General features: G+C 47.0%; 1 protein-coding gene across 2 annotated transcripts in view; it reads left to right on the forward strand.

The window, feature by feature from the left end:
• ERLEC1 (endoplasmic reticulum lectin 1) overlaps positions 1–18,634 on the forward strand; it is a 256,106-nt gene that overhangs the window by 12,907 nt on the left and 224,565 nt on the right. For both annotated transcript variants that reach the window (XM_085612592.1, XM_085612593.1), the window contains exon 2: positions 8,865–8,969. In XM_085612592.1, coding sequence (XP_085468718.1) covers positions 8,865–8,969 — 105 coding nt within the window. The remainder of the gene's footprint in view (positions 1–8,864; positions 8,970–18,634) is intronic.

An 18,634-nucleotide genomic window follows, 5' to 3' on the forward strand; every position in this document is an offset into this window, starting at 1 on the left:
CCATTCACCACCACCTGCGCCAATGGGCCCGAATACAACAATTTGACCCAGCTAATGAATCCCGGTCCAAATCCAAATTTCGCCAGCATCGCCCAGATGTATGGCCATTCAAGCGTGTCAAACGCCATGGTGGCGTCTAAGGACGCCAAGATGGCCGGCTCCCGCACAAACGGGACACGCGCGAGCACCCCGTGCAAGCGTCGCAGATTAAGAGCCGTGTTGCGATGGGGTATAAAGCCAGATTGGTCTTGGTGGACCAAATCGCCCACCACGCCGACCAGCCGGTTGGCCAGCACCTTGGCGAGGATTTTGGGCTCCGCGTTCAAGAGCGAGATAGGCCTATAGGATGTAACCCGCTCACGGGGTCTCCCCTCCTTGTGGATCACCACGATTGTGGCCAGACGCTGGTCCGGCGGGAGGGAACCCTGCGAGTGGGCCGCCAGGAACATCGCGCGCAGGTGGGGCGCCAGTACATCCGGTCGCAGCTTGTAAAGCTCGATGGGGATACCATTGGGGCCCATGGCCTTGCCGGATGCGACCGAGCGAATAGCCAGGGCAATTTCGTCCGAGGTGGGAGGAGCGTCCAGCAAATCCCTGTCCTCCACCGTAAGGGAGGGCAGCGCGATGTCCCGAAGCAGGGCCTGGGAATCTTCCTCCGAGCCGGGAGAAACCGGGGAGTACACCTCGCGGAAGTAATCCGCGAAGCAGGAGACAATGGCTTCCGGCTCGGTGACACGCACACCATCCATCCCCTCAATCAAAGGAACCACACGACTCGCTCTCTCCCTCTTGTCCAACCACGCAATCAATTTACCAGCCTTATCACCCACATCATACAATCGCCCCTGTTGCTCTCTACTGAGGCCCCTGGCCGCCTCTGTGACGAGGGCCCTATAGGCCGCCTGCTTGAGGTGCAGAACATGCAACTTGGCGTCCGTTACCCCGCTCCCCAGGTCACCCTCTAGTTCCGCAATTTCGGCCTCCACCCGGGTTACTTCCTCCCGCTCGCGCCTCCGGGCATGGGAGATAAAGGAGAGGGCCTCCCCTCTGAGAACTACCTTAAAAGCCTCCCACAGGGAGATGGCCGAAGGGACAGACCCCACATTCTCATCAAAGTATCGCTGTAAGGATTTGATCAAGTCGGCACGAATAGTGGGGTCGCGCAAGTACCAAGCATTGATTGGAGCCACCCTGCCCTCCCCCCTCGGGAAGACATCGAAATGTAACAGTAATGGGGAGTGATCGGAAATGCCCCGCGCCAGATGGCACACCTCTCCCACCCTCCCAGCATAGGCCGCCGGGACAAGGATGTAATCAAGCCGCGAGAGGCTACCATGGGCACCCGAGTGGAAGGTGTATTGCCGCTGTGCGGGATGCTTTAGTCGCCAGCAATCCACCAGGCCCAATGTATCTAAAAGGCCGGACAGCCAAGCCTGTGCCCGGGGGAGGTCCCTAGGGGGATGACGATCCATAGACCCAGAAACTACCGCATTGAAGTCCCCCCCCAACCACCAGCAGGCCACCCGGAAGGTCTAGGAGGAGGCGCCCCAGGTTCGCAAATGTAGTAGATTGTAACCCAGGCGGGACGTACACTGATATAAAAACAAACACTCTACCCTCCATTCTACCCACCAGAACAGTGTAGCGTCCCCTCTCATCATGGCGCACCTCATCAATCTCCAACGGGAGCGAGTTCTTGATCATGATACCCACCCCCCGCGAGCCCGAGGTGAAGCCCGAGTGGGCCACCAAACGATAGCCCCGCCGATTCATGGCATGAAAGGAGTTACCTATAAGGTGTGTCTCCTGCAGGAAGATAACATCTGGTGAAATACATTTCAGGTACTGCAGGACCACACCACGCTTAATCCTGTCCCCCAGGCCGTTAACATTCCATGACAACACAGTCAAATCCCTACCCCCCATCATACGTAGAAGCAATCAGTCGTCCCCCACAGAGCATCTCGAGAGCAACAATACAGTAAAGGGCTTGCCTTGCGGTGCAAACAAACAACACACCCCCCCCACCCCCCATCCCAACAGAACTCCCCCCTCCCTGCACCCCTGCATGAGCCCAGACAGCCCCCCCAAAGTGCAGTGTGCCTGTCGCCCCATAGATGAAAAACTAACTAGTCCCCCAGAGGAGGGGGGAAGCCCCCAACAGACCCCGCACGACCTCCATAGGAGGGGAACATACACGATCAGTAAATGGTAAAGGAATGTTGTCCAGAGCAAGGCCTATTATTCACCCCTCAGCTCTGATCCGGCGGGCCCTCCCCGCCAACCGCACCCCCCCCACCCCCTCGGCCCCGATCTCCAGGCAGAGTGTCCAACCAGTCCCCAGCCGCCTCGGGTCGGTCAAAAAAGTGCGTGCGACCATCCACCTCCACCCTTAGCTTAGCTGGAAAAAGCATTGAGTACTTAAGGTTCAGGTCCCGTAGGCGACGTTTAACTCCGAGAAAACTCAGTCTCTGTTTTTGGACCGCCGGAGTAAAGTCTGGGTAGAAATGCACATCCATGTTATCAAGCTTGACCGGTCCCTGTTGCCTGGAGGTCTGCAGGATAGCGTCTCTGTCCCGAAAGTTAAAAATCCGGGCAATGAGAGGCCCCGGCGGGGCACCGGCCTTAGGTCTGCCCCCAGGGACCCGGTGAGCACGTTCCACCGCAAAAAGCTTACTCAGCCCCCGGGGCTGGAGATGGGTAAGGATCAATTCTTCCACAAAAAGATCTGCCGCCTCCGCCTCTCGTCCCTCCGGCACCCCCACAATGCGAACGTTATTCCTCCGGGCCCGACCCTCGGAATCCTCCAGTCGCCGGTCCATCAGGGCGCTCGCCTGGCCAAGCCGGCGCACCTCCTTTTGGAGGGCCACCACGTCCGTCGTGAGGCTCGTTGTGGTGTGGGCCAGGGAATCGACCCGGTCGGTGGTTTTGGACAAGTCAGCCCTCACAAGGCTAACATCCACAAGGACCGAGTCTATCTTTTGCGCTAGGGTGTCGAAGCGCTGGTCCACCGAGGCCTTCATCTCTGCGATGGCGCCCATGACGTCCCGGAGGGTCAGATCCACCGGCTGAGCAGACGCCTCCGTCGGGCCCGCCGGGGATGTGCGCGATGCCTCCGGAGATCCCTTCTGGAGGGTGTAGCGGTCCATACTGTTGGATTGATGCGCCGGGCCACGGCGGGTCGTCTTCACCTTCGCCCGGTCGCCATCTTGTTTGGTGGACATGCCTGCTCTCCCACCGTCGTGCCAATCTCCTCGAAAGGGCCGATAAACCAGTTCACGGGTTCCGGGGGGGTAGGGCGACCACTGGACCGCAGGACGACTCACAGCCGGCGGGTCAGCCGGGCACCTGGACAAGGCCACGCCACCGCACCCCGCTCCGCAACCCTACCTCGCTTGAGGGCAAGGAGGGCGCAAAAGCGAAAGTGAAAGCGCGGGATACGCGAGTCGCCCAGCCCTGCCCGCCGCTGTTGTTCGCTTTGTCCCCGGATCGCCCCACTACTCCAATCCGGGGGGCCAGCGCGGAGAAGGCCGCATCCTTCAATCGGCGCTCCCACCGGTGTCCGGGGTCCGATTCGAAAACGAAAAACGGGTGGCGCCTCAGCTCGGGTTCACCGATACAGTCCCCTCAACAAGGACAGGATATAGCCAGGATTAATTCAGGAGGTCGTGGAGGTCCTCGGGAGCCTCGCACCTACGCGGCCATCTTGGTTGCGCGCTAGGCTCCTCCTCCTGCTTTATGCTTTTAGGTGCTATTTTATAGTTTAGTCTTTAAAAAATTGATAACTCTGGTTCTACTAACTGGACTTTTGTCGGTTTCATCTTGTTTTATTTATTACATTTTGCTCTATTTTTCTAACCTGGTATGGGATCTTTTTATGTTGTATTTTCACTGTTTAACCGTCTGAAACGTTTCACAAATACTTTTACACATTGCCTCTAAGTTAACCCTGACTTCTTCTTGCCAAGCTACCAGGGGGTTGAGCACAGGTTAATTTGGGGTTTGCCTGTGCCTTACCCTGCCTAGGATTGTGGCTGCTGCCTTGTCCAGGGCTCACATTCCATTCAACCAGTAAACCAATTTATAACGTGGTGAAATATCAATGGGCTATCAAATCGTACTCATCACATCTATTATATGAGCAGGAGTTGAGAAGCGCCAAAAGAACTGCCTGCCAGCCCTGCAAAAGGAGGTGTGACAAGAAGATGATCTTGCTGTTGGCAGCCACCCACCAACATTACGTTTCTTCTCTATGGAAACTACTTTTTAAGAAAAGGTCCTGAGAATGTTGAAACTGGCAGGGTAGATTGATCAGTGGCGATAAAAGTATGCTGTGGAATTTATCCTTTCACAACTTGTATGTTGATAATGAGCTTTTCAGGAGAAGTATTGTTTTTTGTGTCTCATGAACTGTAGCAGCTTTTCTGACCTCTGCAGTTGAAAGATCCTTAATTGTGCTTCCCATATGAAAGTGTTTGAATTTCTAAAGTGGTTTCATTGCGCTCTCCTGTTGGCATTCACGTTTCGATGACCGTATGAATTGCAATGTATATATTTTTAATAGCAGTTACAGGAGACACTAATATGTTTTCCATTTGTGGTAACGATCATTGAACACCTTTCTACTGTCAACTTTAGCACATTCAGTAAGTATTCAAAGCACACTATCGGGAAGTATTTGACTAGTAACTATCCTCCTTATTCATCTCAATGTCTTGCTCGTTGAAGTGTGCTCCTAGATTTAGATGTGTTTGCCTGGTTGTGAATACCTTGCCTTACCCTCTTCCCATTGCTATGCTTTGGGCAAGGTAGTGGTCGCAGTAGTTTGTAGAAAATAGCTGCACCATTTATGTGCTTTAAAAAAACAGAATGTTGTTGTAAGGCACTGCTCTGCCTGATCTCACACATGGGTTATACATGAAATGTAGCAGCTCTGACTTCTCTCTCCAAAACACTAAGAGACCTGCCGGTGATTATGCGCTATACAAATACCAGTTAACATTAACATTAAATGCCAGTGGCATGTTGTTGGTCACCTCTATGAATCTATTATTGTTTTATATCTAAATGCAATATCATTTTGGTAGCATATGCAATGGCACATTTGGAAGATTGTTTATGGTTCTAGAAGGTACATTTAGTGTTGTCTTGTGTTGGACTTGATGGGTGTGTTTCCAGTGTTAGTCAGAAACCTCTTGTTCTTTATTCTCATGTTTTCTTGTAGAATATTGTGTTTCATATCTCGCATCTTTGCTTGTATATCAAAGTGCTTTTTTTAGGTCTGACTTCAGAGGAGTATTTTAGTCGCTTTGTGTTGGACTTAAATTATTACTTAATAGAATGTTCGATTTCAAATTTGGTCTGCATAGCTGTGCACTTTATAAGGGTTTATATTTTACTTGATTGATTTAATTTTCCCTGTTGCATTTTTGAAATGATTATTGGATGCTGTTGGTTTTTCTGTTTGTTTTAATCCTTTGAAGTACTGAAATTAGATTGTTTTATTTTTAATATCCGTGTACCATTACTATGAGACAGTCATTGAAATAAATATATTTAACTTGAAGTGCAAGCAATTGACTTTTAGGTTAATCCTTCCTCTTCCTAGGGAGTTCTTCCAAGAAGGCTTTTTCAATAAAAGGAACACATTCTGCAGTGCAGTGAAAAGTTTTCTCAAAGCATCATGTAAATAATTATGTAAAAGTTCCATAATATGTGCTGTTTTGTTTTTTAATGATAACCAATTTTTTGTGCGCAAGACAGACACTTAAAACTGCTGTTCCTTAAAAGTGACACCTGACTAACATAATATAGCGTTTAGCTACTTTTGACCATAGTTTGTTCGACCACCTCCATATGCTGGTTTACTGCTGCATGAGGCCATCCACACATTCTCCGCTGCCTAATTTGTTTTTTATTTATAAATTGGGACAGCCTCAAGCCAATATGGCTGTCTGACATCTCTCTAGATGGTAGTTTTTCCATCACTATCCATGTCCTTCCTTCCTCTTACCTACCCTTCTACAATCCTGAACAAATTTCTCCTCTCACTTTTTCTTGTGCCTGTTCTCCACTGCTCCTTTTTCTGATACTCCTCAATTATTGCTCATCGGCAGCGAGCCTCCTTCCGCGCTCCAGGCCTTGGCATGGCCTGCCTACATGCCATTCTGTTCCCCTAATAATTTACTATTGCTGTGCTTTGACATCTTCCTTTAAAAAAAAAAAGTGTCAATCTGGAGGCAGACACCCCACTGAGAAAAGGAGTTGTGTATAGTGTCTCTAGGTCTTTTTACTCTCCATTATTGCAGGTGTTCAGCTTTGTAGATGGTTCCCTGGAAAAGCTATCAAGTCTGACTTTATTGTGCTAACACATGCATGCAAAAATGCTGTTTGCATTCATTGCCACATTAAAGCACAAACAGTTGGCTTTGACTGCTTTTTTCATGGGCAAAACGGTGTATTGTATTTCCCATTTTTAAACCGTATTTTTTGGTCTTCCTGTAACAGGTAAAAATCAATGCTAGGCAATTCTTCAATTAGCCAGCAATGTTACCCTTATTAGGAGACAGTGAGATAACCAGTTGTGTGATCAAATACAAACCAAAAGAGGCCACAGTATCAGCAAGGAGACGGACATGTATGTTAAAGATGGTGGGACACAGGAATGAAATCTGAGGAACGCCACACAACTTTGTCAGAAAGAAAGAGAGGAAAGACTTTTCTGAAACATGAAAGCAGTGGCCAAACAAACTTAGACAGTGGATCCTACAAGGACCCAGAACATGATCCGCTATCCCTAATTGCTATACATATATTTTGGGAGTCCCCAAAGTTGTGTGTGCACCCTGTTAATGCACCCACTGTCATAGTGCAATCCAATAAAGGAATTTAACAATTTATAATCATAGCAAAGGTGCACCACTAACAGAAAAAACAAACAGATAGGCACACATCAAATTATCAGATCCGTGTCCACAGATGTTTTCCTCAAGTTCTTCATTTATTGAAAAAGTGTTAAACAGTCGGGTTGAAAAAGAACAGTCGACGCGTTTCGTCCAAACAGATGGACTTATTCAGGGCATCAAAGAAGCACTCCTGAGAAATAGAGCATCAGGGTGTCTGTGGTAGGTAAGAGCTTCGTGGAGAATTACAATTCTCATTCACTATGATTATTGAGAAGTCAGAGTGAGCTTCACTTAAAATAAATTTGCTAGAAACAGGGTGGATCCAACAAATACAATTCAAACAATCTCACCACGATAAGGTGGACCGTGTATAAGAGACAATCCCCAGATCCTACCGTAATTAGATTGGACCCCGACCTGAAGACGCCTCCAGCAGAGTAAAGACTGGAGAGCACCAAGAAAGATGCAAATCACTTTTGTGTTACCGATTTCACAGTTTCATAGTTGATGGATAAGAGAATTGTGGGACAGAGTTTCAAAGGCTGCACTTTAATTAAGTAAAGAAACAGAGGCTGTGCCCCCTTGGTCTAAAGACCACCTCATGCCCTGATTACGAGTTTGGCTGTCCCGGAGCTGGCCGCCACACTAGCGCCCCACTCCAGGTCCCTCAAACTCGTCTGCCGGCGTCCTGCCAGATTATGAGTAATCTCGTCGTCTGGCGGGCGGTCTTTTGGCATTTCCACAGTGATGCTTATTAAAAAAAAAAACTGCAATGGGAATGCCAAAGCCCCTTCCTGCACGACATGGAAGGTAAAGTCCATGCCATGCAGGAACTGGGGTGCATGCACACTGGGGCACAACATGTGCTTCCCTGCATGGACACCATGGCCCGATGCAACAGGAGGCCCTGTAGGACCCCAATTGTTTCCTCTCCACCACAGTTTTCATGGTGGGCTCACCACCATAAAAACAATGGCAGAGAGGAAACTCGTAATATGCTTGGTGGTGCCGCAGCGGCACCGCCAAACATATTGTGGTCTCAAGACCTCTGCAACACAGACAAGGATTTCTGATGGCAGTTGTGGTGGTCCCGCCAACTTGTAATAAGATGGTCGGACCGCTGGTGCCCCCACTGCCACCGTGGCTACGACAGTCCAGACCGCTGAAGTCATAATTAGGCCTTTAGTGTTGTCATTGGGGAAGAAAGCCAGACTGTGATGAATGAAGAAGATTGTGGCATTCCAAATAAGAGGAAAGTTGCTAGTTTATATATTTTTTCCAATACTTTAACTGGAAACAAAGCAAATGATTTCAGGCGGTTGTTGCAAAAATAGCTGGAACCAAGGAGGGTTTATTTATTAGTGTAATCACTACTACGTGTTTTTTCGTGAACGTGAGACCTGAGCAGAAGAGTTAAACCTTTTATATTTGATAACATATGGAGATTCAGGGTCTAGGGGAGAACCTGATTTGACCTAGTTGGTGAACACTCCCACATGTTTACATTTTGATTTATTCACCAGCTATTTTTTTTACCTATATCTCCTCACCTTAGAAATACTCACAAATATACTCCTTTCCAGAACAGAAGATAGTGGTGGTAGGATGGCAATACATTCCTAATTAAGTAGAATGTGGTGCATGGTGCTTCCTCCCAGGCAAAACATTTACTCCTGAATAAAAGTATTTTAGTATTACGTTCTTATGTGTAGATGTATCTAAATGCTGCATGCGTAAGTGTTAAGCTTGTGTCCTCCGTGAAATCCAACTACTGTAGTTTTGTAGAAGTACTCGTGGAATTTTTTGAGAACCAAAAATAAAGCTGAAAATCTCCTCCAGAGAGAACAGTAATTCTTGGCGCTAGTTCCCTAATGTTTCACCTACCATTAATGAATTCGCCTCTAAATAGACAACTACATTTTTTTTTTTTAACTTCCAGTATCTTTCTTCTTCTTCTAGCCTACGCCTGGTGACCTTTACAAAGAGGACAATTACATCATTATGACCACGGCAGACAAAGAAAAATATAGATGCCTGCTTCCAGCAGGCTCCACTGGAGACGAGGTATGTATGACCTGACAAATGTCCTTTGGATTACTCAATAGAGGGCACTTCTTCCCTTACTCTCTGAAAATAAGGTTCAAGTAGTGGACCTTATGATATACGAAGTTCTTTGTGTTAGGCAGCACCATGCTTGTCACTGATTTTGCAGTTTGTGGTACTGAGGTTTCCAAGGCATTATAAAATATGGGATAAAATAAATGTTTCCGTTTACTACGATATTTTGTACTCAAAAGGTGGGCAAGATCGTTGTGATCTAAATATGTACTGGCTTACTAAGCCATATGTCACACCGTCCCTTTTATTACTTTTTCATCCATTGCCGTCACAGGGCTTGCCTTCGCTCTGTGATATCAAAGCAGGATAGAAGTTCCTTGTCCGATCGCTATTTTACACATGATGGTCCGATTTGAGGAGGTCCCTCCAGATTTAGATTTATGAGGTCTATACACGTCCTTGCAGTTGAACTTGTTTGTGGGCTACTGTGAAAGAACGGGCTGTGACTGTATCACACATTGTGAGTTTTACAGTGTGTCGGTTTCTCAAAGACCTCTCCTGGCCCATCTATGAATGTTTTGAATTGGTTTAGTAGTACTCTCTTTTGTGCTCCTTGAAATGCTGACTGGATGGTCCCTTCTGCAGTTATTGTAATCTGTCAGAATAAAATTAAACTGGCCATGCAGCCAACCGATGATAAACTCTGTACCATGAAATTGCCTTACGATAGCAGAATGGCTCCATGACTTAAATCGTCCCAAGTGATTGTGCGCAGCCTGCAGTTTGCAAACCAGAATACTGGTAGGAAAGTCTTGGCTCTCCATCTTCCAATTGTGGTAAATTTATTGGCACTAAACTGGGCAGTGGTAACATCTGAAATGTGCCAGAAAACTGCAAAGGGGTGCTATCAAGTGAGCTATATAGAAAACAAGTTAGTTTTGTTTTTAAGACACAAAAGGGTGACAGATTGGATAACTTGAAAATGTTTGAGCGCAGTACTGTGCAGATGCACCAAATTGCCCTCTGTTATTTTGCAAACAAAGATTAAGACTTATTTAAATGGGTAGCACATGTTAACACATCAGTGTGCTTCTCCATACCTTCCCTTCCGCGTGTGTTTTTAATGTGCATAGAGTCTGCATGGGTTGTTTTTGAGGCAGTTCATATTGTACATCATGGAGAAAAAGTAGCTGACTTGGGTCTTGGTGATCTACTTGAGAAGTTGTGAAAGACAGATTTGTGAGATTTAAATTGAGGCCTCTCTTAATTTCCTTCTAAGTGCGAAGATGGCTTTGTTTCCACTCAATAAAACATTGTTTTTCGAAATAGAATTAGATCTGTGTTATCCTTGGCGCAAATTGACAGACGCATATTTTTTTACGAAAAGATATTTTTATTAGAATTTGATGGCAATACAAACCATATTAGGTCAAGCCATTCTTTCTTGGTGACAAAACAGTAACACAGTGTGGCAAATTGGAGGTCTACAGTGGTCAAAAGGATACACATTTAGCTCTCAATTTTTAAGCAAACCAGGATATATTCCTAGCAGAGTCCTAAATCCCCCTTTTTGCTTTAAATCCTGCCGGAGTTTACAGGCGTTATCCCATGAATGTGTAATCTTTAGTTTCCCCAACGCCTGACCTCGAGGCTTACAGATCCTAGGGCAGGTATCCCATATGACTCTGAGTCAGGAATAAGAAAAAGGAGAAGAACTGGGGGATTAACAAATGTTATACTAATCAACAGTCATTCATACAGAGTGCTCCATTAGACTCGTAGGAGGGGTTGTGTGGTATTGGGTAGACAGAACTAGTCTTGCATCAGTCTGTCCACTCCAGCCTGTGTACAGTACACTCACCGGGGGCAAGTTGTGGCCTCTCCTGAGGTCTGTGGTGAGTTTTCAGTCCAGGTCTGCACTAACCTCCAAGTTAGATTAGATCGTCGACTGATTGAGGGGTCATGTCAGGGAGGCCCTCCTCTTCCGAAACTGATCCCTCTGACTCTGATTCCGGCGACTGTCTCTCCGATGGTGAGCCCAATTTTCAAGCCGACACTGACTGCACTGTGATTTCTGTTGTCTCCTGGAGGGCTGTTGCTCGCTCCAGTGCTATTTGGGTTGCTGGTTGGCTTCGTCAGGGCGCCCCTGCTTCCGGCCCTTTGCGGTCTTTTCCTGGGTTTTCGCTTGGTGTCCTCTTCGCCCGACGGGGGCCCAGGCGGGGTCATTCCCATTTTGTAGGCATCCATCCGTTCCCTACCGATTGGTGGTCATGACAGAACTGGGATGTGCCATCTGACCGAATCTTCAGTTTGGCTGCGAACATCAGGGAGCACTGAAGTTGGCCTTTTCTTAGTGTTCTCTTCATCTCCAGGAAGGAGGCCCTCTTAGTCTGTACTGCTGCAGTATAGTCTGGGAACAGTGTGGCCTTCCTGTTTTCAATTTTATGTGGGCCCGTTGTTCTCACCCTTTGCAGGAAGATGTCTCTGAAATGGAGCAGCTTGGCTACCACTGGGTGAGGTGGTCGGCCATGCTCTGGCGGGGGGGGGGGGAGAGGGGCGCTCCCTATGCGCACGTTCCAGAGCACAGAAGAGTGTCAGAAGGTTTGAGATGACTTCCGTTCTCATCCAGTGCTCAAGATAGGCTACCACGACCCCTCCTTCCGCACCTTCTGGGAGATCCACTATGTGAACATTGCTTCGCCGGTTGTGGCCTTCTGCGTCCTCCGCATAATTTTCTAGTGTGCATACTCTGTCATTCAGGGCTGTTACTTGTTGTGACAATGCCATTTGTTCAGGGCGAATTTTGTTCACCCCATTCTCCACATCTTTCACTCTGTCTGCCAGTTTCTGGTGGCCAGCTCTCAATAGTTCGAGTCCCACAGATACAGTACTAATATCTGGGTGTAGTGTGGATTTAGTGTCTTCTATGGCTGCTAATATTTCATCTAATTGGAGCTGCAGGGTCGTCCCTTCTGTAGTCCCAGAAGTAGTCATTGAGGGATCATTGACATGCCTGGGCACTGGGTTGTCTAATCCTCAGCTTCCCTATGTCCAAAAGGTGACAGCTAGCCAGTATGGGGGCAGCAGCAATGGACGGGAGATCCTGATCATGTGCTTGTGTAAAGCATTCAGGTGCAAAGGCCTTTTCCTAGGGAGGCCAGATACAAACACCGACATGTGCCCCGATTGCTTAAGCCTGGCTCGGGGATACCCCCGTGGCCCCACCTGCTGCATATGCACTCCTCACTGGAGACCTGAGGTCCCAGAGACCCCACTGAACGTGTGGGTCACCCTGGCTATTCTCCAACTCTCCCTCCAGTTTTAGTCCCTCCTATACCACTCTCCGGTTCTGCGGGGAGGGGGGCCCCCCAGAGGTCAGCATCTCTGTTCTCTCCTGCTGGGTAGGTCAGCCTCCTGCAGTGGGTTTTGGAAGTCAGTACCATGCTGGAATACCCGGTCATGTGCAACCAACAGATGGGGGGCCAATGGTAGTTTCTCTACACGCCTTCACAGGCACAGGTTACGGTTGTCTATTGATTTTGCCTTGGCTTCCCTATGTTTACGGGGAGGGCGCCAAATTTGAGGCTTATCGCATGTTCACCAGGAGTATTCTCCCAGCCCGGCCTTCTCCTTCCTCCCACAATGGGCTGCCATCGATACTCCAATCTCTATAATACTGTGGTGGCCAGCAGAGTTTCCCCAGGTTGCCGCATGCCCTGACGTATTGATTGTCTTTGGGCCCAAGGGGAGAGCACCATGTGGTGGTCTCAGTGGTGCTTGGGGTTCCCAGCTCCCTTAGATTTCCCAGTCTCGTCTTTCTTCAAAGCTCCGAGAGTCTTCAGGTGAGTATTATGACACGTTGGTTATTTCGCTGACTGCACTCTCCTATCCCCACGTGCACTTACCTCTCTGTACTGCAACATGTTCATCAGGAGAAATGTGAGGTGGGGCATCGGTATCCCAGTTTGCCTGTGCCTTTCAGCCTGCCGGTTGTCACCAAAGCAGTCCGGGGTAGGTCTGGGCACACCCTGCAGTTCCGCAAAATTATGGCACCACCGTTGTGAAGGGCCGCTAGTGACTGTTGCCTGCCTGGGGTTTCCAGTCCCCCTGCTCCTGCCGCACTGATCCATGCTTGTGTCTGCCAGGTGCCCATAGCCCGGGTCACTGATGCCTAGATGAAGGACCAATCGCGACTGGGTACTGTAGCGGGGAACCCACCAGCTTTCAGGATGTGGGGGGCCCTACATCTCTGACACCGTTGTCATAGTTGCTACCAATTTCCAGGGCCATGTACCCTGCTTCTCTGCTCGGAACTGGCGTGCTCCTAGCAGGAGCGTGGGCCCATTGGCCTAAGCACCCCAGGAGTCTGTTGTGGTTCCAAGCTCCTCGCCGATCACAGGGCCAGGTAGTGGCAAACCCTGCCAAGCAGGGGTTCTCCTTTACAGGGCTCGATGGGCCCCTGGGAAGACGAGTTTTCAGGATGAGGCTGGAGTAGAGTGCTGGTATTATGTCTGCCATCTTTAGCTCGTAAGCCATGCCTCCCTACAGAGCGCTTGTGTATTGTTTTTTTGTTTTAATTTTAAAGTACTAAGCAGAGTTAAATTCTTTACTTTAAATTTGATTTTGAAAGTGGTACCATTCCTTGGAATCGCTCATTTTGCTATCTGCTGACATGATTTCAAACAAATAAGTCCCTTTAAAGACAATCTGTGAAACTGTTCTTACTACTCAGCAGTGTTAGTTTGCCCCACAGCTTCATTTGTTTCTGGAATTGTATTTTTTAAATTAATTTGATTTAGACCTAAGGGTCATTTATTTTCGTCTACCTCTCACAGGTTGTGATTCACACGTTCAAAATGTTGAACCAATACTCCTACAGTGCATTTTCGTAGATGCAGTTGAGCTTACTAGCATTTCAATTATTTAGTAGTGAAATATGTGCTAAGTCAATACTGGTAATCCTCTGACAAGTGGTTCCTTGTCTTTGCCGTTCATCAGAGCTTACATATTACATGCTGCTTATGTTTTTTACAGAACTATGGAAAACTACATTTCTGTATGCAACACGTGGATGGGTATCTGCTGGAAGAAATGTTCATGTAGATTGTTTTTTCATCTATGTTTAGGGGAAGTAATGTGTTTAATCACTTTGTAGTTGGGATGTTATGACAGTATAAGGTGGATTACACGAGTGCAAGAAAATTTAAGAGGTGGTTGGAATGCTGCAGAGCTGAAGAGAATATTGTGATGGCGACACAGTTTGTGCTGTCATGTGATAATTTGTAAAATTGCTGACACACTGTTACCCTTGGTTGAGGGGCACTGGGGAGTCCCTAACCAAACCCAAGTTGAGTATGACATGCTGGTGGCTGCCATGTATGTAGATATTGATGTGATAGCGGAGAAATGTGTGGTGCGATAGCGGAGAAATTTGTGTTGTGCAATGTTATTTATGAGCACTGGCAAGTTCGGGTGTTCTGTGGAGCAGGAAAAGGAGTGGGACCTCTTAGCTATTCGTTTTTTTAGCCATTTCCATGCACTACCAAGGAATAGATAATTTGCAATTGTGCTAGGTGATTACTATTCAAAATTGTTCGTTTTTATACGGAGGCTTTCCAGCGATATTTAATACTTGATAATGGCTCAAAGTTTTCTTTCATTGAATGTGAAATGGCATAGAACACAGAAGAATCATTTCTCCTCATCCACATGGTAATGTTACGATTGAATGCGCTAATTAACTGTTGTATCAATGTGTATGTTGATTGGTGGTCACTGGGAGAAATGATGATGTAAATACTGATGGCGGGCCATCATTTCAAGCCATTCAGTTGGAGGGGCATGTTATAGTTTGTGACTGATGGTGCAAAGGATGGGAGAAGAGAAATCTCGATCTTGCTGCAGAGAATGAAATTGGGAGTAGGGTCTTGTTGAATCTGGAAACATGCAGGCAGCATTGAATTAGTAGGATGGATGCTTACTGGTAGGTTGTTGTGGTGAACGACTTCTTTCTTGTCAAACTGCATGGAGGATTGAAGAAAGGCAAGCTCAAGATTGGTGGTCTGGAACAAACTAAAGTGGGTAGAGTGAAGACTATGTGTCTGGATGGTTTTTGATGGTGAAGTATGATCATAGTAGCAGTGGTTGGAGAAGAAGGTGATCAATGCCGGGAGCAATGTGGAGACAGTCTGGCCATTGATGCAGAAGAGGGCTAGTGCAGAAGGCACCGGTATGGTGCAGTGACTATTTTTCACTTGGCTATGATGTCTTTGCAGTGTTAATGTATTTCTTATGTTCTCCTGTTAGTCTGCTACAGGGGATGATGAGTTGTATATTCCTGCTGCATAGTTGCTCATGGGCTTTCCATATAGCAAAACACTTCAGCAGTTACTTAAACGTGCTATATAAACACCAATATCAAACCATACAGTACATGCTGTGTAGCTGGAATAGAACAATAAGGTTACACCATGCACGATTGCAGTGGGCCATTCAATGAGTAAAGCCCTCCTCACAGACCTGGCAGTAGCTTTGTTAACCCAGATCTGTCACTTGATGGCACGTAAACTGGTTCTGCACATTTAGTTGCAAAGATGACGTCCTGTCAGGCAAAGGAAGTTACATAGACTGCTTAGACCCTAAGTGAAAGGAACAACCCTGGCAAGTGCTGCGCAGCTCGTGTTAGATTTATGCTTTTTTAATATTTTTACCGCATTGCCCGCACGGTGTGAAATTGTCGCTCAATATTTGGCTCTTGTCAGGGCTACACATGATGTAAATTGTAAAGTTGGGAACACGCTCCCTGCCTCATGTTTCACTACATTAGTAACTGAGTTAAACTGTGCAGTTGAGACTCTCTCTACTTTTGTATAGCCGCGCTGCCTCTCGATGAGCCTGGCTAAGGCGACCTACTTTTGTATGAGCATTGTGATTGCCCACGTGCATGCACTGCACTCCATTGTCCTGGAAAGGAGTCGGATTTTGTCTGATTCCCGTGGCACACTGGAAGATGAGTATGGCCACTGTTTAGAGCTCCCTGGCCCAACCAACCACCACTGACTATGTGGGATGGTCGCCTCTTGGTGAAACCCGGCCACAAGCGCACAAAGGGGTTAAAGGTAGGGGCCGGAAGTAAAACCATCCCATCAAGCAGACTTTTTTCATGAAAGCCTCATTATGTCGATTCTTGCTGTGAAATAATCTCAATGCAAATTTTCATAAAAAATAAACTTTGCCCCTAGTTTTTTTACTGTCAAAATGTGGAAAGTTTTACCGTGTCTTATGTGTTTTTTTAAAATCTGATTCCTGGTTAAAGAAAATTTTTTAAGTATAAATCCTTTTCCCAAGACTTAAAACTTAAAGGAAAGCGAGGTGACCTAACGGCCAGAGCTGCTGACCTTGGAACGGGGGAACCAGGTTGGAGTCATGGGGTCGGCAAAAAGAGGTCAATCTCGATACACAGCATAAACAGTAAATCGCTAAGCATCCTGGTGTTTGCATGAGATTCTCTGAATGCATTGGAAAACAGTAATAACTTTTGTAGTGGCAACTTCATAGACCCTCCTAGTCCTAAATCTTTCAGGTCACAGATGAGACCCAATTTTTTATTTTGTTTATTTGGCTCTTGTAATTTTTGCAAAAGGCACTCAGTAGTTGGAAGAGAAGAAAGCAGAACTTTCTAACATTATAGGCTTGACAATCGAAAAGCCTATATTGAGAAGTAAATGTTGTATAGTTGTGTAGGATAGTGTGTGAGAGGCGAGGGAGTGCTCTTTATTTAAAACTGGTTTTATCACACATTCTTGGGTGAACAGTGGAAATGAACTCACTTTAAGAGCTTTTACATTATTCCCTGTCAGAAGCACTCCTCTTGCCTTGCTCTTTGCTTTAATTCAGAAGAGCTAAGCTTCCTACAAGTTGCAGTGTTTGCTTGGTTTTATTGGACAGAGTTGACTCGGCTGTCACAAAACGCCAATTTGTAATAGGGAAAGCCGAAGACTGACCAACGGTACAGTATCGCAATCATAATTGTATTTGTAGCATTCTTTCAGTGAGTATGATTTTGTTGTTGTTTTTTTTGCTTGAAGTAATATGCCACCTGCACTTGCTGTTTTGATTCTGATTTGTTAAACAGCTTTGGCCATTTCAGGCACTTAAATCTGTTCCTTACTATTCCCATTGTAAGATAAACAGTGGCGTCACTAGGGTGGGTGTCACCCCCTCACGACTTACCGCATGGACCTCCTCCGCTCCGAGTCCGCCAGGTTGGGTAAAGGGGAGCGTACACAGGGAAGTTACTAGGCAGCACATCATTAGGGCACTAGGGTTCAGCCAGCCAAAAATTAGGCAAAGGAATTAGGCTGGGGAGTGGTAGGTATTTAAACACAAGCGTGTGTCACTTGACACTCTTTCTCTTGGTACTATTACAGAGGAGAGAGGCGCTGCTGCAGCACACTGCGTGAGGTGAGGGGGAGGGGGGCTAGGGGAGCTGTAAAGCTTTAGGAAGGTTAGTCTGCTAGGCGTGAGGGTAGTGCCTTGTGGCAGTGCATGGCTGGGGGGGGGAGAGAGATCAGGTTGGTGCCGGGTTGCACAGGACACTGGCATCCCACTTGGGGCAGAAGTCCTTCTCGGGAGTCTTTCAAGGGTTCAGTGCAGTGTCTACGCGAGTGAGGGGCGTGGGCTGTGTGCGTGGCGCCTCCTTATCAAGCGAGTGAAGAGAGCGTGGTGCAAGGCCCTAGGCGCTATCATGGCAGGGCCGCGCCCCCGGTTCGGAGGGACCTGGGGCGTTTTTCCCTGTCTTCGGTCAAGAGCTAAGGAACATCGGTTCCTGACAGTGCAAGGGGGGCTTTGGCGATATCCCCTGCGCATCGGACTCTCTGAAGAGTACTTACTGTTGGACATTTTGCTGGCTGGCAGCCATGGGAGAGAGCTCTTCGCCAGCTCGGGGGAAGGAGTGCGGCACCTTCTTCCAGTGCTTGGCTTGTGAACTGATGGGGGCGGTGTCGAACGATGCTTGAACACTCAGCCAGCGTCCGCTCCATGCACGGGCCATATGCAAACCATAACCTTGAACTACATTATTAAGCTCGTGGTTCTTTCCACTATATTAGAAACCTGATGGGGAGTGCGGCTTCGCTTCAGGACAACACATGGAAACATATATATATATAAAGCTGGAGGAGGCATTTATTAGAAGTAAGGTTGTAGGTTCGACTCCCGACCTGCCAACACATGGAACATTCATTTAGGGTGTTGTAATACATTGGTAGTTTTGCAAGTTGATAAGTAACAATTTGATAGGGGCCACAACCTGAGACAATGAGTGTCAAGACTTAAGTTTATATATTTTTAAGCATATAAACAAATACTAAGTATGACAAGTGTTTTTCTTTATAAGTTAGCGGTGAAGAAATGAGTACATAAATATACTTTGGTGGCGCCCCAGGTATAGAGAATGAGAGATATAGCGAGTACTCCTGGGAGTGCGAAAATAACATAACAGCGATGATAGGTCGTGTTTAGAAAAACAAATAATTGTAAAGGATAATCGCAGGTCAAAACATGCACATAATGAGGAACCTGAAGATCTTAATAGCAAGAATAAGGCCGTCCAGTTTGATATCTGCATATTAATTAGTATAAACGTAATTTTGGACTACCCCTGATATAGT

The sequence above is a fragment of the Triturus cristatus genome, chromosome 6 (genome assembly GCF_964204655.1).
Source record: "Triturus cristatus chromosome 6, aTriCri1.1, whole genome shotgun sequence".
Classification (NCBI taxonomy): Eukaryota; Metazoa; Chordata; class Amphibia; order Caudata; family Salamandridae; genus Triturus; species Triturus cristatus.